The sequence below is a fragment of the Haemorhous mexicanus genome, chromosome 4 (genome assembly GCF_027477595.1).
Source record: "Haemorhous mexicanus isolate bHaeMex1 chromosome 4, bHaeMex1.pri, whole genome shotgun sequence".
Lineage (NCBI taxonomy): Eukaryota > Metazoa > Chordata > Aves > Passeriformes > Fringillidae > Haemorhous > Haemorhous mexicanus.
Genome location: NC_082344.1, coordinates 69,122,925 through 69,145,418, shown reverse-complemented (window position 1 = coordinate 69,145,418; position 22,494 = coordinate 69,122,925). Strand labels below are relative to the sequence as shown.

Sequence of the window (22,494 nt, the reverse complement as noted above, 5' to 3'; positions counted from 1 at the left end):
CTTTGGCTTAATTTCAGTTTGTTTTGCAGTTCCTGATGCTGTTGTACACAGTAGATTTGTTGACATGAAAGCTGCCTCATTAGCATGGACTATATTTTGGGAAAAAAAAGCTACTTCAAAGATAAAGCATCCTTTACCTCAAAGAAGAAAAAGAGATCTCTCCCCATCAAGACTATATGTGTGCTCTACTTTAGTGACATTTTATCTCCATATTAAGAAATAATATTCATATTTAAGGGAGCACATAATACATATTTAGTTGAAGTAAGTCTGCTGAAGGGGAGCAGGAGCATTTCACAAAAATCTTTTCATCTTCAACATCTCTAATCCTAAAAGACATTTTCCTACTGTACAGAAGGGTAAACAACATGAACAAAAAAACAGACTTTTTTTAAAGATCACTCTCAATTTCTTCTCTGAGATCAAACTTTATGTTTTCTCTCTGGCCTCTGTCATTGATCTCTTTTTGAGGCTTCAGAGGAAGGTAAGTATCTCCATGATGGATGCAGTCTAACGTGCTGCACGAACAGAAGCATGTCAGGATTCCTACAGTAATTTGCTTAGAAAAGGAGACCAAACAAGGGTAATGAAATGTGTATCTCCAAATCCTTCTACTGCCTACTAAAAAGTCCTAATCTTTGAAAACCCCAGATAACCACTTATTGTCTAAGAGTGTGTTTCTTTTCACCTACTAAAGCATAGTTGGTGTTTAAAGGAGAATTACTGCTCTCATGGGAATGACATCTTGAATCCATCTGTTTAATGCATTGAGAAGGATTTGCCAGTGTGTAACAGTAAAACACCTTAGACAAAGGTGAATAACAAGGTATGTCCCATTTGTCCACAGGACATTGAAACCTTCTGCTACTTAATGGCTAGTCTGAAAAATGTAACACTAAAATGATATTCTACCCCTGCAACTAGGGACACTCTCAGTAACCATGTAAACATTTGTCTTTCCTAGAAACCTTTTACAGTGCTTATATTTATTTCAGGACCACCAAAAAGTCTCCTTAAACTTTTCCTATCCAGAAAGGACTCTAGTGTTGCTATTCACTTTATATGCCACCAACAATACCACATTTGATTATTTTTAAGAACCTTATAGCAGCATGAATGCCAGGTATCTAATACAGTAATTAAAAATATTTAAATGTAATATACCTTTGTAAAACACTCTGACACACTTTTTTTTTCCCCCAAGGAATTTCTAACAAAAGAAGAAAGGCAAACACAGGTGTACAATGTAAGCAACCTACAGAAATGCAGTTTGCCAAGTTTGGGAGTATCAGAGCAAGAGATTTATAATCCCAGTGTGGCCAAAAAGTCTCACTGAACCATATTTAGTAAAGAGGAATGTAAAATCTTACAGAGGTTAAGTGAACAGTGAGGGGGGAAATCAGTATGGGAAGCAGAAAGAGTAATTTAGATCTTGGATGCCCTTCATTATCCTTTCTCAATTTTGGGGGGAAGGATGGGCTCCCAAAGGACCCAAAAAGGGTCTTGTAGCTGCAAGACCCCCAGAGAAAGCCTCACAAAGTGGCTGGAATTCTGCAATAGATACAGAAGATCTGCAGGAAGAAATACAAGGCAAATTATCAAGTAGTTTACTTTTTCAACTGTTTCCATGAGTGCAAGTCTGTATCTTGCAACCATTTCTGAACTAATCAGAACAAAGCTGTTTCTGTCCCTGCATCTTGTTGAGTATTACTGCTGAGTGAGTGACCTGGCAACAGCAAGTGCTCCATTTGTCAGGATACTGGAAACACTTGGGTTGTTGTTCACTGAAGTTTAGGGATTCCCAGGAGCTTGAGCCTTTTACCAAGCAACAAAAGCTGAGCAGTAGGCTACAGTGACAGGTATCAGTTTTGTAGAGAGAAAACCACGATTATTTTATATTGTAATTACAATGAGCTCCAATACATAGATAGCTGTGTGGTTACTTACTCACTTTCTACAGATGTTGGTCTGCTAGATGATGTCCTCTACCTTTAGCAATGACCAGTGATTTTCTTTGCTTTGTGTGTTAGGCATCCACACAGAAATGTTAAATAGACCCATTTTCTAAGTGAAAATTACTGGAGAAAGATCTTTTGCAATATTTTTTCAGCAGTAATGAATGCCTGGCACATCTAGAAAGTCAGGCACATACTAAAGGGACATATTTCTCACTCTACCCCACCCAACAGAAGTTTCATGGCAATGAATGAAATAGACTTTTAAATTACCACATGCATTGCTACAACAATCTCACTTTCAAAAAGGGACTATCCTTTCTTTCAGTTATTTTCCTTTGGAACTTTCATAGTAATTTGAAAAAGCAATTACTGCAGATACAAAAATGAAACAATTGAAGTAAAAAGCAAAATAGTTGTTTCTAGATTCCTAATATGATAATGATGATGATTTACAAAGCTAAGTATGCCTGAGAAAGAAATGGAAATTCAAAATTTTCCCTACCTTCAGTGGTACTTCCAAGGCCGTGGTTTCCTGCAGGGACTCCATTGTTCTTTTTACCAGTGCTGTAAGGTAAATTTGAAAACCTACAGCTTTATTTTCCATGTTAGAATTGTAATTACAACTTTTTCAGATTATTTTAAAGTGATGTTTCATCTCTTGTGAACAGTTTCATTTCTTTTTTAAATTGAATTTTAGGGTAAAATTTACAGAATTATTTAATTTATATATCCCATATATAAAGAAGTATAGCACTACTACATTTCATATAAAGGTATGTAGAGCATGAGTGCTCAGTTTTCAACTTCAGTGCTCATAAGTATCCGTTTGATGACATTTTATATATTTTAATTTTCTTGTGCAACCATAAAACTCACTTTAAAAAAGAAGCTAGGAAAAAAGCCCACAAGAATCTGAACTTTAAAAAATATTTTACTCTTCAAAGTAAAAAGATCACAGCCAAATTTTTTTTTAAATCATCCCTGTGGGGTAGTGGAGCTATCAGGACTAAACAATTAAATTTCAGTATAATTCATGTAACTTAACAACTCATCATGCCATAACACTATGCTCACTAATACTGTGCAAATGCATCTATAATTATTCCAAAACAATCATCTGGGATCAGATTTACCATCACTGGTCCTGCTAATTAGTGTTTTGCTTGACAAAGATTGCTGCTTCAACACATACTGTTCTAATAAAAATCAAGGAGAGGATCAACAGCTTTTCAAATGGAAGATATTTTTGGCTAGTGAAAGTGAAACAGGAATACCAGGTGGCCCCAGAACCTGCACTGCTCTGACAGGATGGGGGACTAGATAATGTATGTGGTCATGCCCCTCAGAGGCCTGGGAAGGAGCAGGGGCTGTGGTATGAGCTGCCAGAGCAAACCCACATGATTACTGAGCAGCTTCCTTTGAAGTTATCCCTCACTGAACATCACAGCTCTTCAGCAGCTGAGGTTAGAGGCAAAGGAGTGACAAGAACTCTAAGAAGCTGTGGATGTTGTTGCTCTGGCTGCTGCCAAAACCTTTGCTAATGATGCCAGCAATGAAGAGCAGTCTGTAATGTTTCATTTCGTGTCGCTGACACTGAGGCTGGCCTGCTAACAATGATGAGGATAACCAGCCTCTGCCTGAACAGTGATCAGACCATGCTGGCTCACTCAGATTTGTGTGCTAATGAGCTGTCATAAGCTTTTCATGAAGTCCAAAGTATGCAGTAACTCAAAGTATCAGCAGATCAAGTGCCAGAGCTGAGGAAACCAAGACATTTGTTGACACATCTACGTACAGCCACACCTGTACACTTGTTTCATGTTAGATTTAAGGCAGTTCATGGTCCACTGTTGGACAGAACAACATTTTTCAAGAGCAGAAACAAACACTGCAATCCACAGATTGTGAAAGAAGAAGTGCTGGCCTAAATAATTACTCATTTGTAATCCAGTCCAAGTCAACATGGCTATTAATAGAGGAGTGTTGGACTGCCTCTGTCTTGAGAAGCCCACTCTGAATTTCAACAAGCTGTCAGCTCCAGGAGGTCAGCAATGCAGCAGATGCTGGGGCACCCCAGCCAGGTGGGATGCCTTCAGAAGGCTCAGTGTGTTGCCAGTCAGTCCTGGATAAACATTTTTTCCAAGCTATGAATACACAAAACTCTTGAGAGGATAACACCTGAATTCTGCACTTCTCACACAGAATCACTCAGCTCTGTGTGTTCCACCAGACACTTAGGAAGGGCACACTCAGCTCTGAGCCACTTAACATTTCTTGTGTTGTTAGATAAATAAACAGCAACAGAGCCTTTGGGCAAGGAGAGGAATAGGTCTTTTTGACAAAACAAGTTCCAACAGACAGGAAAAGATGGAGCATGAGTCAGCAGCATCACTTCCTGGCTGAAATAAGTGAGGGATATGACAAAGGCTGCTGCCTCCTGTGCACTGAGTTAGACCTGTTTTCCCCAAGTTCTCTAGACCTCTGAATTGGACTAGTTCTGTCCCAGTTATCCCCAAAAGGGGATTCAGGATGGCAGCAATAACTGCAACAGCTTTCTCTGTTGGTTCACACACTTTTTGCTCTAAGGCATCTGGCACAATCAGAGTTCTGCTGCATTCTTAAATACTCTTAATTTTAAAATGCACAGATTAAAGAGGCCACATCAGTGAACAAACCCAATGGTTCCTCATTCACTTTGACAACCATTAAAAACCTCTCCATGGGTTTGCTTCATTTTCTTCTTTCTTTTTTTCTCTGTCAGTTCAGCTCACTGTTCTCTTTCTCATGTCACACTGACTTTTCTCTACCCAGAGTTTAGTAAAGCCATTCATTTCAAGCAATCTGAAGTTGTTGTGCCTGCATTTCAGCCTTTTGAAACCACTCCTTTGCAAATATCAGGAAAAAGCAGCTGGATTGCCATTCCTGTTCAGTGGTCTGCTAAGACTGTAAACAGTGAAGAAGGAAGAATTTAAATACATTACAGTCTTTGCACAAAAATAAATAGGTATAGTGGCTGAATACATTTAGGCTGGAAATTTAAAGTCCTAGATTTTGGAGAGACAAAATTCTGGAATAGTCCTTAGTGGGAGTAATTTTTCATATGAAGATGATAATTTATAAAAGAGACCATATGGCAGGGGGGTATGTAATCACAGGAAAGGTTCCCTTTAGTCCCATGTATATAATACCTGATTCTTCCACTATTTTCTCAAATCTCCTTGAAAATTTCCCTCTTTCTCAAGGCTCACAATAAATAAACAAACATACACAACTATATCTTCTTTATCTTGTATACATTTCAGAGTGTAGTCACTAAAAAACAGAACCACAGTGTCTAAATAAAACTGCCTCTACCACTCCTAGTTTTTTGTTTCTTTTCTAAGATTTAGACTGGAGACTTTGGGGATAACGATTATTTCTGTTCAGTCAAGAATCTAGTATATCTAGGGCACATAAATTATTAATTTTAAAATGTTCCTTTACAGCCAGCCATGTACTGCAATGGTATCTGTAAAATGCTGTTCTCCCAATCTTTGCAAGTTATCTCTCAAAACCCATAGTCAGCAATTAGGAAAGCTGTTGATTATACTCATCTTGAAATGCTTTGTAAGCTAAGTATACATGCTAAAATATTGTGTATAAAAAAATGGTGACAGCAAAGTTAAAAATTATAGAGGAAATGAAATTTTAACATAAGTTTTACCATATATTAGATTTTCTTGATACTGACCAGAATAAATTTGCTTCTTGAAAGTGCTGTGAATAGGAACAAACATGAGACACGCATGCCTGCTGTGGAACAAAAGCTTATTTGTCCCTATCAAACTGAAGACATTTTTCAAGTGCACTCACCTATGAAATTATGACTCCAGAAACCTGTCAAAGCTGGTCAGACATATGATCTATGGAACAGGGATTTTTGCAAATTGAAAGCTATCTAGAGGCATCTTTGGTTTATGCACCAGTGTTTTTCAAGATAGAAAAAGGCCGCTCAGAGGACAGAAAATGTCACTAACTTGTGATGACCAGTTCATTCTTTTGTTCTTCTGTTCCTGCAGCCCCCTTTTGAACATGTGCACATTTTAATGCAGTTGCCTTAGTACCAAGTAAGCATAAAATTGCAGCAGAATAAAGTGAAATTTCATGTAATCTGTATGTGAGCCAAAAATGTGTGCTGGCAGATGTTAAAAAAAAGTCTAAGATACTATTCTTTGGGTAGCAAGTGATCTTAACACCAACATAAATAGGTTTAATTTATATTGATTGTTGTTTTGCTTTTTCTTTTTGGTTGTGTTTTGTTATTTGGGTGGGGTTTTTTTGTTTTGTTTGGTTTTGTGTTTGTTCGGTTGGCTTTTTCAGGTTTTTTGGTTTTGGGTTTTTTTTTGACTGGTCATTTCAGTGTTCTTAAATTCAAGGCAAGGACTCCAGCTGAAATATTTTATCTATTTCTAAAGTATTAGAAAAATTGTTTCAAACTCTACATTGTACATGTATCAAAAATACAAACAGATGCAGAAACTCTTTAATTCTATCAATACTGTATAATTATAAATTAATTCTAAAAAAGTACCTTTAAAATTACTCTGATGCACACAAAGCACTGGAATACATCTATTTCCACAAAAAGATGTTATTTCAAGTACCAAGTATCTCTCATTTAATTATCACTAATGGATGCAATCAAGCAGAGAGAAAGGCATAGAAGAGTCCACAGTAATTGCCACTGGCAAAGTTCACCTTTCAAACTCACCAGCTATTTATGGAACACACATTAGAAACCAGATTCTACAGCTGTAGCGACAGGTAACCCTGGACCATAAAAAAAAAAAAAATTGGCTTTTCTTCCCCACAAAGTGTGTTTCCCCTTTTAGCTGTGATGCCTTCAGCATAACCCAAGGCCAAAGAGGCAGTTCAAACACAGCATGGAGCACCAGTGGCAGAAACAGACCCCACAAGATGAAAAATTGAGTTCTGCCAGTCCTTAATACTCTTCCAGAGTGTGATTTGGGGACAGACTGTCTACCTGATTACACAGACTTCAGGACTCAGAGACACTGAGCCTTCTCAGATCCAGGAACCCCGTTTTTGGCATTCCCATAATATCATCTGCCTTTCTGCTTCCTGGGCTGCTGGAGAGCTCAAGATGTGAGGAAGCCAGACAGGCAAGCTGGCCAGAAACCAGGCAGATTATTGATGGTAAAGCTGAGAGTCTTCTGCCCAAGCAAAACGAATTTCTGCCAAATGTTTTGGTTTGAACTTCCCAAGCACCTTCTAATAGGAAATTAGGAGTTTAAAAAGCTCTTTTGCTGTCATGTTCTTGCCCTAAACAGAGAATTGAAGGAAACAATATTCCATATCATTGATGAAAATTGCACCATTCAGAGTACTATGTGCTTCATTGTATTTCAAAGTATGTCAAAGCTTGGGCAGTCAAACCCTTATTATAAATAAATGATGTTCTGCCTTGTCCATTCAGAGTGAGCCATATGTGTACTATAAAACTGTGGGCAAAGGATTCTTTTTGAAGAAGGTATTCTTCCAAAATACAGATGAGACCTTGAGATGACCCACCTCATGCAGTACTTTGTGCAGAAGTAGATCAGAAAAAAAAGAACACTTCTTGGCTTGTTTGCTTGTCCTCTTGTTTATTAGATTCAAAAGATTCCAAATCATTTGTGCATTATTAGATGCACTATAAATGGGATTTCTGTATATTGTAAAGTCCTGAAAATTCTTATGGGAATATATGAAATCCTATGCAAGACTAAAGAAAGAGCCAATACTACAATTCTTTGTGGCAATTTTCAGCTGCCATTCAAGAGAGTCTAAGAAGCAAAAGGACATTTTAATGTTGTGAAGCAATTCAAAAGAGACTCTTCCATCAGGGAAATGCTGCTGAGAAGGCTTATATCCTGCATTATGATCTAATGAAATAATACTATTCACCTTTATGTTCTTAATCTATAAATCTTAAAAATATTTTAAGTTTCATGTTCATTCTACAAACAAGAAAAAGGAGATATATATTTGTTGTTGCTTTCCTGTAAAAGTAGATCAGAAGCATGACTGGAATCAGAATACAAACATGCTGAATAGTAGGCCAGTACTTCTTGGATCACATTAAATGCAGAAGAATAACACAGCACTGAAGTGTAATCCATTAAAACCCTCAAACACTGCTCTTTAGCTTCAAGTCCACGTCCTTCCCTTTACTGAGCTGTACAACTGAGATTTCTCTCTGGATCATTAAACTGCAGGCTGGAAACTGCAAGTCAGCAGATTCTGTAATTTAAAGTTTCTGAATGGACAAAAGCTCATTAGATATGTAAAGACAAAGCTGACAGCTAAAGAATATTGGCAAATAAAAGCAAAAAGAGTAAGGATTTTTAAAAAGGGTGAGAGAACTTTAGGTAAAGAGATGAAAACTCTATTTGGACTTTCAAAGCACTTAAGTGAATTAGGAGCACACATCCTACAGACTCCTCTTTGGTTTAACTCTCAGATATCTAATCTGTTACCTTACTTAGCAGCTCCTGAAATAATTGGAAAATATTGGGAGAAAAGAGTGTTCCTATTTAGTTTCATCTCACAGGAATCTAGGTCAACTGTTCTCAGGCTGCTCTGTGATGTGAACTGAAACCATTCACACCATGGACTGGGACAATAGGGAGATGTGCTTCAGCACTCCTGCTGGCTGGAAGTGAGATGCCAGTGCAGATACACACTTTCTCTGCTATTCAGATCAACCAAAATCCTCATTAATGGCTGAAGAATCACCAGCTTTGGACCCTTTTAAGACACCTTGGATTAGTTCTTCTACCAGTAGTAGAACTACTTGCAAAACCCAATTGGGGAGGTTGAAAGGAACCTTTGGAGGTTACCTGGTCCAGCCCTGCTGCTCACAGGGGCCACCTTGAGCTGGTTGCCCAGGACCTTGTCCACATGGCTTTTTTACATCTCCAAGGATGGAGACTCCACAACCTCTCAGGGCAACTTGTGCCAGTGCTCAGTCACCCTGAGAGTAAAACAGTGTTCCCTGATCTTCAGAGGGAACCTTTTGTGTTTCAGTTTGTGCCCATTGCCTCTGGTCCTGTCACTGGGCACCACCACTTCCTCTATGCCCACTCCCTTAGGATATATACATTAGTAGGCTCCCCTGAGCCTTCTCTTCTCCAGGCTGAACAGTCTCTGGTCTCTCAGCCTGCCTTCTCCCCCCAGACCCTTCATCATCTTTGTCATCCTTTCTTGCACTTGTACTGGGGAGCCCAGCACCAGATGCAGTACTCCAAGTGAGTCTCTCCCAGTGATGAATAAAAAGGAAGGAAATCAATGTGTCAGGTTGGTCTTTTGTGTAAAGAATAAGACAAGTTATCATTCTTCTGTTCTGACAGGAGTATATCTGAAAGTTCCTGTAATGCAGAATTTTCTTTTTTTTCTTTTACTCTTAGGGCAAAGTAGAGACAAATTGAAAACTCAATCTTCAATCAGCAGAATGAAATAAACTTCCATCTTGAACACTCAAGTTTGGCAGCCAATGCTAAGTGCAATGACAATTTCCAAGGCATCTCACATCTCTAGACTGCCCAGGTCCATTTTCTAAAGGTCATCTTAGCAACTTCAATTATAGGATTATAACTTTGAGGCACAAGAAGGAATTTACAGGTATATTTGTTCTGCACCCTGCAGCTACACCTGGAGATCAGCAAACTAATTACTGCACAGTGCATACTCTAAACTTGAGAATTTGAACTGCACTCTTTTTGCATTTTCAGAAAAAAGCCTCCAGACATCATGTTTCCATAGTGGAATAATGTATTACTATTATTCATGTGATAGCTAGAGGTTTTTTCTGTTATACTTGAAAAGTATTGATTTTTCTGAATTTGCTACAAATTCAGACTAGTAATGGAGATCTAAATTTGACCCAATGGGGGCAGAATCTATGATTTTCTATATGTATAATCAACCATGAATCATTTTTATCTTTTGGGTATAATATTAGCTCTATACTTTATGCAAATTGATGCAAAATAAGATAATAAAAATCCTTCTATGCTGTCCTACAGATGTCATTCAATACACTATGTTTCCTAACTCTGAAACTATGTCACTTTTAGACTTTACCTTTTCTGAACAGATATTGCAATCTCCTATAAATTGTATATTTTTTTTAAACTTTAAATCAGATTTTAACTCCTGTATTTAGAGGTCAAATGCTAATATATTAACTTAATTCATTACAATGCCCTGAATATATTGAGCTAAATCTTTCCCAGGTAGTTTGTTTAGATTAGATAGAGTTTTAATGCTCTCATTTTGAACTAATATTCACAAGAGGGATCAGTGATGAAATGAGACTAATATAGCAAATTGCACTGTTCAAATTAATGCAACACAGGAAGGTAAAATTATTTTTTTATTAAATGCTTGTGCTATAATGGAAGGCATTTCATTTAAAATATTTGTGACATTATGCTCATTGGTTTAGCCAAACATTTTGTTGAGCTTCAAACTAGACCAATGTTTGTGAATAAATACTTGGTGCCTACAGGAATAAATCCACAATTTGCTGGAGAAGGGACCCAACAGTCTGCTATGTGCCCTCAATTGCTAAATTTGTACCAGATGCTGACACAAACTCTGGCTTAGGGAATAATGTCTGGAAGTAAGCCAGATGAGAGGATAGAAACATAGGCACAAACTGTTACTAACCTTAACCTTGAGAGTGCCATCAGAAAGGTTTCTTAATATAAAAAAGCAGTAAACTAACTTAGAAAATGCAGAACAGTATAATCTTACATGAAGAATGGAATACTTCAGGTAACAGCCCCTAACCTAAAGTATTTCAAACTGGTTTATTCATTTTTCTTTCTAAAACCTTGGAGGAAATATTATTTACTTTTACAGGATTCACACAGTGGATGATGAAATCTTGATTAAAAACCTAAATACAAATAATCATGCTAGTGAATTAAATGTATATCACATTTTATCTACATAAGAGCCAGTGGTGGAAAACATTCAGAAAAATCTGCTTAGCATACATTTTCTTAATTTTGAGAATCAATATGCTTCTTCTCACTACATTAGTTATTTACTTTCTCAGAAATCAGAGGATACAGACAGTAAAAATGGGTGGGAGGGAAAGAGCAAGAGAGATTGTATTTACCTGAGAATTCCTGGATTTGAGAATCTTCTACTTCAAACAACAATTCATCATGGATCTGGGCAATTAACCTGAAAAATTTCAGAGACATCAGATAATAAATGCAAAAAAATTTTAATAGTGCTTTCCATTCATGGACAAGTTAAAGTGAAAATAAACATCCAAAGGAAATTTAACAATCATTAATGGACTTAAGAATTGCCTCTCCCTATATTCTGGAAACATGAAGGCCATAGTTGTAAACCCAAATTGGGCTTGCCAGCTTATAAATGTCATTCAGGGATTTGATGACATGACAAAACCAACATAATTTGCAGAAAAATACAAGAAATTATGGAGACAGACTATGTTTTGTTAATATAGCTTGTTTTTTTGAATTGGATATAAAGAAGTTCTTCCTTATGATGGTGGTGAGGCACTAGAACTGGTTGCTCAGAGAAGTTGTGGATGCCCCATCCCTGGCAGTGTTCACAGGTTGGATGGGGCTTGGAGCAATCTGGTCTAGTGGAAGGTGTCCCTGCCCATGGCAGGGGGTAGAACAAGGTGGTCTTTATGGTCCCTTCCAACCCAAACCATGCTGTGATTCCATGATTTAAATTAAATGTCACTTGTAGACTTTTCTTAATACCTTTTCTTAATAATAGCAGTTATTTAAGTAAATAATTCTTTACAAATGGCTGAAACATCAATATGGTTATGACTTATAACTTTTCACAGCTTCTTAAGATAGTTTCACACTGCCTTAAATTACAGTGTGACATTGAATAACAGTGTGGTGAGCTCTAATAATAGATCTTAAATTATTAGTCACTTACAACACAGTCAGAAGCAGAATGAAACAGATTAGCATATTTTTAATAGGAAATTAGGACACAGGACACAAAAAAAGAAATAGATGAAAAGACCAGGATCATCTATAGCAAGAGAACACAGTTACATGAAAAGTTGTAATTTCTAATTGAAGTAAATTAATTAAAGCAAGAGTATCCTGATAGCCATTGAGATGACATGCAAAAGGTACAAATCAGAACAGTGAATATTAAAGATGAATAAACAGTCAATCAATGGAATATGTGAAAATAACTGCATTTATTAAACCGGTGCAATAAAAACACAATAGACCAATTATTGTTTGTTCCAGAACAGTGTCTCGTGTCATCAGTCAGGATTAAAGCACCATATAGTCTGAATATTTGGTAAGGAAAAGTCTTTTCTTAGAAGAACTTACAATATACATAAAAACTTCATCAGAATATATCAGGATTTAGGAATGAAAGAATAGGATTTTCAAAACCTCTCAGCATTGTAACAGCTGATCACCTCCCCTCCATGCTAAAAGTAAAACAGGAGGAGCAGGTTTGGACCAGAATTAAATGCTATCTTATCTATGTCCAAAAACCTGTGGAAGCAATGTAAATTAACTGAAATTTTCTCTCTGGACAGCAAAATAGACTTGATACAGCTCTACATGCTCCAGTTCACCTTCTGAATGAGCCCAGCTCCTTTAGCTTAGCTCTCCATCACGGCTAAAGGACCTTTCTGTTTCTCATCCACACCACCCAGACCATCACAGCCCATCAGCTCAGCTGCATTGCCAGTTAACTCAGGAGCTGCCTGGAGCTGCAGAGTTACATCTGCCCCATCTTACACATCTAGTGATTGAAGTTCAGGACCATGTTCTGTCTGCTAAACACTGAGCTAGAAGTTGGCCGTGCTGGTTCTCTGTCTAGCTCTCTGCTCTCCTAACCAATGCCTTCAGTTAGAAAATGGGAATAATATTTCTGAGATCTAAGGAATGAGTATTTCTAATCCACTTCTATTTTCGAATTAAAGATATTACAGAAGATTTAATTAACACTAAACATGATTTTCTAGACTTATGCCAATAATGAAATAATACACACTATTTCCTCCTTAATCTTCATCAAACAAGATAGATATTTTTTGATGATGTTTCATCTCTTTTTCTTACATGTTTTACAGCAAATAATGAGTTCTGGTCTTACAGTACAAGGCCACCTGTATTTTTTCAAGCTTGCATAAGTAATAACACTTTCATGCAATATGCTGTTCCACAGAAGGAAGCATTCAGTTTGACATCAATAAAGATGAAAGAAAAAAATCAAAGCAATTTGTAAATTCAAAATTTACAGTTTTCACTATTCCCCTCCATGCACTCACTTAGCCATTGCATAGTCTGAGTGAAAGAAGTTTGAAAAAGCCCCTATACTGTTGCTTAATAGCTTAATTGAATCCTCTTCTCTTTGAAGGAATATTGTAATAGCAAGCTCCTCTCATTATCTTGTGCTAAAAGGTATGGCCAACTGGATTAGAAACTGCAAACCTGGCAGACACTAGTATATTTTTAATTCTACAGATGTCAAGAATGCCTTTGATTTAGAAACTAGTATTTTATTAACTATGTTCTGGCATGACTAAAAATTAGGCATCACTTTTTGATGAGTACACATATGATTTCCTTTGCTGAGAAACATGACTTGCATCTGAGCATGCCAGTGGTGTAGAACTAGAAATAGTGCTACAGCCTGACCCTTCAAATGTAGAAATATTTATGTGACTGCCAGTCTGAACATGGCTTTTGACACCACTTTAGTGTGCCCAGTCACCTTAAACTATTATGCTGCACTATAGAATTTTAAAAAAATCAAAAATATTTCTTAACACTAATTCTTCCAGTCTCCTATAAAGCAACACAGAGACTAAATTCTCAGGCCTCCAATGGATCAGCCCAGCTATTACTACTGTATCATAATTATATTAATGAATTATATATACCAACACTAATTAAACTGTTTTCAATAGATGTTTTTCATAGTATTCTATTTGTGAAGCCATAGTGTTAGAGCATATCTTTCTGTAGTACCAGGCCAGTTGTCTAATAAAAGAACTAATGAGGATTTTGTTTCTTACTGGAAATCAATATATTCCAGGTCTGGACTCCTCTGTTTTAAAGCACAGAATTGGAAGGTTTTCCATGACTACTTCAAACACCTAGAATTAATTACACTATTGAACTGACCTCAGCAAAACAGCTGTTACCTTATTACTGAGCAACTGTATTTCTCTTCATCATTAAAGGAAACAACTTTCTGTCTAAAGTCAAAAGAAGAGCACTGTGGCATGACATGCTGCAGGCTCCAGTGTAGGTATATTCACTAGAAGAGGCCAGTGTAGGAGAGGGGAAAAAAGAAAGACAAGATTATCATAGTAGTCTTCATCAGAAGGAGGTTTTTAACAGCTACATGCAGTGCTTCAGGATGTTAGAATGTGCCAAGAGATGCTCAAGCTAATTAAATTCATGCTTCTTCTATAGACAAGGGACTAAGGCTGGTTCTGACCTAGATGTTCTGAACTCACACTTGGAAAACCCCAGCTCTGTGTGGTGGCTTTGTGGCAGTGTCACCTCCCCAAACACCTACCTGAAGTTAGACAGAGATTAACTCTCTGTACATTTTTTATATAGTTTTTGCATCACCCGGGAAATTTTTACTGCTGTTAACAACACACCCAAAGCATAACATGGTTTAGCTTTCCAGTCTGGTCTGTAGAAAGATAATATAAAATATAAACCACCAACAGTTTAGTGGTGGACCTGGCAGTGCCAGCTTAACAGCTGGACTCAATCACCTTAGAGGTGTTTTCTAACCTAACTGAATCTATGTCTGTTTTAAGAATTTGAATAGAAATTAAATGAAAATAGGGTTTAAAACTGGGCAACTGGAAAAGTTTTAAAAAAGAGGGTTTGATCATCATGCATAACATATCAGCACTCAATGATATTATAGGTCTTTCCCAACCTAGCAGATTCTATAATTCTGTAAGGAATTGAGGGCACCTTATTCTGACCAAGAGCCAAGCTGAGAGCCCAGACTAAAGTTTAAGATGGTTCCTGATGGAACATACTCCATCTCCAGAAAAAAGTGGTGCAGGACAAGGTCACAGGTCTGATTCTGAACTAGAACACTCCTGTGTAAAATTTCCACAACAAACGACATATTTTATTTCTAATTTCAAGATATACTGCAAATTAAATCATATTTGAAAAAGAGATTTCCTAAAACAAAAGGATGGTCTTTGCAGAAAGAGAGAAGAAGACTAATTATTTGAAATCCATCATAACTTAATGTTTGGAGTAAAAAATTCTAGTGAAAAAAAAACTATAATAAATCTTGAGAATTTAAAACAATGTTAGTAGTTAAGTATTAAGGTAAGAACAATAAAAATATAAACATTGAAGAGTTACTAAAAGTACACTGCTTTAAATAGGGCATTAATTAAAATGATCACTTGGTAGAATAAACTTTAAAATACTTGTTTAAAATATTATCTGAATTTTTAATATTTTAATATTTTAGTTGTTTAAAATATTCTTTAAAATATTTTCTAAAATATTTTAAAAATATTTTTTTATTTTCTATTCTCACAAGGTTTTCATCTTATTTAAAAAAGCACTATGTCTCCAACCAGTGAAATGAAGGTCATACAACAGTATCAGATTTTATATCCCAAATATTAATATCCTTGTCTGTCATCCTATGTTCTTCACCTTTTTTGATATAAGCAAATCAATCAATAAAATAATAACCCAGCTAGTAACACCACATTTTTTGTTCTGAATTTGAAACCTATAAATGCCTAATGGGAGACTTCAAAATTGCAGATATGGGAGTACACAGTTAAAAGCTATGTGTAAAAAGTTTAAAAATAAACCCAAAAAGCATAAAAACTGTTAAGTGGATAGGAAAAAAAAGATAAAAACAATAAGGTATTTTTCAATCTGAGAAATGGCGGAATATGGAAAAATAACAAAACCCAATCCATCAAAACCAAAAACCAAATGGAAATTTGTTTCATGTTTTTTAAATGAAAATAATTTAATCACTTGAAAAATTGATACATTCACACTTAATAAATTAATATTTAATAAAATAAAATATTGACTTAAAAGGCACATAATGAAATACTTTGCCAGAAAAAGCCAGAATGGCTGCTCATGTAACAAACACTTCATGGATTTCAAGAACATTTAGAAATGATGACATAGAACAATTTTGTGGGAAGACTTTTAAATCTTATGTTTCAGAACTTAGATTCATCCCCAAGAGAGCAGTGGAAGATGAAAATCTGCAGACAGACAGGCTACTCTCTACAGATCTTACACCTCCCTCCTGGAGCATCTGCTACTGGCCACACTCAGTGATAAAGGACCAGATGGAAGCTGGATCCAATTCCTCTCAGCAACATCCATGTTCCCTATACTGAAACACTCACTATTCATTTCTTTTGTGATACTACTAACACTACCTGTTGTGTAATTGTGCCACAGTTTCCCCCCAGAAGCCCACAGATTCCAGTGGACAGAAAGCCTATTGTCATGGAAATAAGGAATAAGATTATTACCATAATGTAATATTTTTTAGACTTTTCCCTTTTTAAAAATTTTTTGAAGCTGCACCTATGTGGATTCCTAATGTTGTAATGTCAAAGTTATAGTTCAGGATACATCATGCCTGAATAGATGTTACTTGCATTAATTTTAAGCTACCTCTTTCAGTGTTTTCATGATAAAGACCAAATTATTTTAACATTTTAACCATAAAAATTCAGCTGGCCTGTGAAATGGGTTTTCTCAGCAGCTACATCATGAAGAGTGGGAAACTGAACAGATGGCTAATTAAAGATGATAGAATTTTTGCATGTATCCAAAATGTTTGAAAACATACAAATCTAAAAGGTGACCTACAAAAGGGTTTTATAAATGAAATATATTGATTTGTGTTCAATGTCTTACATAAAGGAATAGTGAAAAACCTGCTAAATCATGCATGTCCCTTTTGGCTGTGATATTTCAGCATTTTAAATGTACTTGGCTCTTTCTATAAAGAATAAATTAGTCTGATTTGCTCTGGCTCACTGAGCATGAAGTGTTCAGGTAACAGCTCACCATCTTGTGGATACGTGCAAAATACTGCTTTGGTTGCTTGAGGAGAGTGATGATTTTTCTAAGTTACAGCTTGCATAGAAATTCAATGTTATTTGGCTGCTTTGGGAGGCAAAGAGCTACATATTAGACATCAGCTATGGAGAGTGCAATATAACCTAAGAAGTTTCCTTCTGCTACAGAAACAAAAGCATTTGTCTGTGAAACAACAATCTCATTCTTCTCTCAAGCAGAATCCAAAACTTATCTTTTCCTTGTAGTTCAATTTCTCCAGTATTAGGCTAAAGATAAAAGTTAATCATCTTGCTAGAGTTAACACATTAAGGAGTTTTGGCACAAAAAAAGTGGGAATTGTGGGCAGAATACCAGAGCAAAAAGCATTTATTTGAAAATCCTGGTTAACTGCTAGAGAAGAAACATGAGTAAAACCAGTTCTTTAACTCCTGAAGAAACAGATAGATGGACGTAAGTTTTATGCCCCAAATTAAAGAAGATCAACACACATAGCAGCAGCACTATGAATTTTACTTAATTTATTTGTTTGAAACTATGATGCAGTCAGGAAGTTGGGCTTATTAATATGCCCTTTTTATGAATCTGAGAGATTATAAGCAGTTTATAAAGTAATAATTCTTGAATCCCTACACATCTTATAAAAATGCTGCTAGATTCCTGTGTTGTACTAAAACTGAAAGCCACTTTCAGGAAATTAATCAATTTTGACTGATCACATAACTTGTATCTGAAAAAAATCCAGGTCACATAAAACAATACTTGTTGCTGGGACAATAAGAGCTGTTTCTAACCAATTTAGATATCTGTAGAAGTGAGTTGTATTTACAGCTCACCAGCACAGAAAATCATTAGCTTGATAAAGGTGTTCCTTGAGGAAGACATACAAAACTCCACTGCTATTGAAAAGCAGCTGGGACCAACCAAGAAAATAAACCCTTTGCTTTTATTTGCTGGTGGTTTCTCCTTTTCAGATTACTCATTTATATTTGGCCTGTGGTTTAACCTGTCTCTTTAACTGGGCTCCAGACATGCTAAGAAGTAAAGCTGTGTGTTTGTGGCACAGGTCCAGAGCTGAAGGAACAATAATTTCATACAAAAGCAGATTTGGTGGATTCACACCAAATTACTCAATAGTTCTGTAGATTTGTTAAAATTCATGTACATGTTGTTGAGATACTGAGAAGTCCATGTAATACCTGGTGGGCCTTGGGTAACATCAGTGCTTCTTCAGCTTACAAAATGATAATATGTACAAGAAATGCTATAGGCAGCAATTCTTCCACAATTTGCCAGCACCCTTCTTTCTCACCAAGTTTCCATGTCACTCTCACAGCAGTGATGTTTTAATCACAGAAAAGAACTACAACTGTCCACCTAAGTTCACCAAGTTCACCTTTGCATTCTCATTAATTCCATAAATCTTTCTTCCAGTTGCTACTGTATGTCTGGATCTCATTTCAAAAGTTTCTTTCAGTTGCTACTGTATGTCATGATCTCATTTCAAAAGTTTCTCTGCTATCATCTGCCTGCAGGAAACATTGTGAGGAGGTTCTGTGGATTGCATCAGATGGGTAAAAGCTGGCACTTCAATAATTTATGCTAGCAGCATATTTTCAGTGAGCAACATGGCCAGCAGCAGCAGAACATCTAAAGAAAGATCGAGGTAATACAGGAGAAGCCTGAAAACTTTTGATTACTTGTCAGCACCACACAAAATGCAGAGATATTAACACTGATGTCAGTAGTCAACCCATGCTGATATTAGATCTGTATCATATATATTACATTTAGTACTATTTTTCCTGATTTCTGTAAAATTGCTTCCAAGTAATTGATTGACTTGTTATTGTCAGCTGCATAAACTGCTAGGCTAGTATTTGAGTTAGAATATAAAGAAACATAAAGAGAAAAATGAGATTGTTGACAGAATTGCACAGTCACAGTGGAATATACTGTTTCATCAAGAACACCTCTCTGATGAAGCATCATGAAAATGTAACTTGATCACCTTTCCTGACTTCCAAATACAGTATCATATGTGCAAACAAGAACTAAAAATCTACTGACTGCTAGTCACACAAAAATGAAGCTTCACACTATTGGGTCAGAGCTTGTTCACTGCTGAACAGCCTCCAGCACAGGAACAATGAATGCAGTGTTGAGAGTGAAGACTGCAAACATGCCTGCAAACTAACACTAAGAACTGTAAGACCTTATTTAGAATTATTTTTTTCTCTATTTCTAAGGTAAGGAAGACAGAATGTTGAGTGTTAGCCAAAACTAAGCTATGCTTAGTAGAATACTGTCTCCCAGGGTAAATGTTCATAATCACTTCTAAAGCATGTAAAAATGATATTTCTCTTTGATATGCTGTTCAAAGTGAAAACCCTGTTTCCAAAATTAAAAGTTCTAACAGGGAAATAAAGATACTTACAGGGGTATGAAGATAGAAGAAAAGATAGTAGTATGCTATCTTTGGAATGAATATGATCTGATGGAGTGATAATAGAAGATTGATTATATTTTTCATTTTGGAAGAGCTATTGTACATTCCCACTGTTACAATAGCACCAATTATGTCCACACTTCCTTTCGACAATATTTTTCTAAAGGCTTTATAAAGGATGTCAGAATCACTATCCTGACCTGACTGATAAGAAAATCAAGAAACAGACCACTGAAAAAATAACTAACTGAATGTCACCTGGCAGACAAGCAGAAACACAATATTTTAAGTTTCAGTCCCATATTCTTTTGGCAAGATCCTTCTGACATTTTCAAATGTCACTGTCCAAGTGGGGAAGTGTTTACAGAATTTACAAAGGCATTGATTGTGCTTTTCTGACAAGCCTGGTCTGTAAGTACCTACTAAATATTATAGCAAGGAGCCATTATTGACTACTAAAACACTCTCCTCTAGCAAAGCCATCCAGTTGTTAATGGCTGGCAGAAGTTCAAAACTCCTGTTTAACACAATCTATCCTTTTAAAATGCCCTTGCAGTGTTGGTCTTTCCCGGCTGTGACATTTATGATAGGAACAAGCAGGATAGGCAGTGATATTTTCCTGTTATCTGGTGTAGCCATTTCCCTAGGCTTTCACAACACCAGGAATTTCAACATGTACAGCTCCAATACTTCCCCATGTCTGTTATCTCTATGCCATTTGGTGACATTACTTCTTTAAAATAAATAATTTTAAGAAAGAAAAACCCAAGTTAAATTTTCTGTTGAGAGAAAAAAAAACATTCACAAGCTTAATCAGATGTGACATTAGTAGCAAAAAACTTTGGCTTTCTCAGAATTACAACAAACAGGCAGTTGCTGAACCTAAAGATCTGTGTGCCAGGCAGGAACTACAGAATGTAGTATGTTCTTTGCCCTTGCACCACCTCCACTTGCCTCCCCCACTAAAAGCTGTTAGCTGCTCCTCTATCACTCATCTAACTCAGTTATGCCTGCTACTGCTACAGAAATTTTCATCCATGCCACAGCTGACAGATTCTGGGCTCTTCATTCAGCTCAGGTAGCAAAATGAATTATAATCAGTGCAGACAATCTGCCTGAAAGTGTACAATGCAATATGTGATACTGCATCATCCAACATTTAATACATAAATGTATCATTGTCTGAGTGCAGGCAGGATCTCCATCAAAGAACAATTTCCCTTTTCAGATTTGCACTAGTGGGTCACTTACTTTACTTTTTTTTTAATAGTTCAATGGTATTTTGCTTAAAAAGTTGCAACATTTAAGAGTCACTCAGAAGTTGTTTTATTTTTAGCATAGGAATGAGTCTAACTACTTTGAATTCAACAAATTGAATTTCTTTTTGTAATTAGAAATTGTATTTTCAAACATTGATCAAATAAGACAACACTGCTGTGTGTCAATGATACACTAACACACACAAATTACTTATAGGATTTGATAATACCCATAATTGCCAAGTATATTGAGAAGGACAAACCCTATTTCTTTGTACTGAGCTGCACACCCACAGAAGTCCTCAATGCATGATTGCTACAGCTAAATTGTTATCATCCTTCCTAGATGACAGCAGAAACATTGATGTTCTGCCCTACTTGCACTACTCTGCTTTTGTCTAAACTTCTACTGCACCAATTCATGTTCTACTGGATTGCTTGCTACAAAATCTTTGCATTACCAAAGATGGGAAACCACTGAGTTGGGGTTTTTTCCTACATATTTGACTTCAAAGTCTCTTTCTATTGCAGCAAGTAATAATGTTCAATGACTGTCTGGACCAACTTCTCCACAGGAAAAGTAGACTTTGACTTCATTATTTCTGCTACTGGCATAAAACTCTTTGAGGACATTCTGTGATCTCCCACCCAACTCTGAGCAGTCACAACAGAAGAGAATCATGATGACTGAGCTTTTCTTTAAAGAAAAGCCATCTATACAAGAATGAAAAAATGTTCATTTATTTTGCTTGAGCACTGGTTTCCTGATTCCTGTTTTTTTTCCCAGCCCATTGAATGTTCAATTCCCACTGTACAATACACTCAAATACAGGAAGGATATGATCAGTGCATTTGATTTCAAAGGTGCAGAACTACCACTGAATTAGATCTGACCGAGCTTAAATGACCCTGGGGCACTTCAATGCCTTGGGAGGCATTTACAGATCCAACCATTTAAGCACAAAGATATAATTTTCAGTGTATAAAACCATTCTGCATGTCCTCGCTTGTTAAAAGACTCAGAGGTACACATGGTAGTTCTAGAGCTGCTTAAAATGCCAGAAAAATATTCATTTCAACTAATTTTGTTTTGAAACCCAGCAGTTTTGCAGTTATTCATTACTAACCTGGCTGTTAAAGTTGGAGAAATGACAACAGAGGCAAAAATCTTCACCATAGCCATTTTACAAAGATCAGCTGCAGAGCCTACGAAAGAAAGTGATCTGGTTTTAATTTAAAGCATGCAAAAAGAAAATGTTCTTCTTGGAACTATGGCATAGGAACAAAAAATATCAGAAGATTCTGAATTATAAGAATTTTGTAAACTAGCAGATCCAATTATTGTAATATGAGAAACATTTTAAGATTAATAAATAACAGAGGAAGTAATTATATGTTAATTAAAACTAGAAAATAACAATATGAAATCATGTGTTAATTAAAGGTGAATTTGTCATTCACGACTGTTGAAAAAATGTTTTCTATAAAATAAGTATGAAATTATCTATCTCTAAGCTTTAATTAAAATTTATCTATTAATCAATTAAAGTTTAATGTCACAAAAGGTCAGAACATTGTTTCAGTGTTGCATTTCAATTTGGAGCCTTAATTTTACACTTTTTCATATTTCCATGTGTATGTAAAGTATATTCATTACACTACAGTGTTAAGAGCAGTGGTGCATAAAA

At 36.2% G+C, this 22,494-nt stretch overlaps 1 protein-coding gene across 1 annotated transcript in view; it reads right to left on the bottom strand.

The window, feature by feature from the left end:
• Positions 1–22,494, bottom strand: part of POLN (DNA polymerase nu) — a 90,697-nt gene that overhangs the window by 1,488 nt on the left and 66,715 nt on the right. Inside the window, exons 21-23 of the mRNA XM_059845319.1 lie at positions 21,934–22,012; positions 11,128–11,195; positions 2,461–2,522 (exon numbers count right to left, since the gene is read on the bottom strand). Coding sequence (XP_059701302.1) covers positions 2,461–2,522; positions 11,128–11,195; positions 21,934–22,012 — 209 coding nt within the window. The remainder of the gene's footprint in view (positions 1–2,460; positions 2,523–11,127; positions 11,196–21,933; positions 22,013–22,494) is intronic.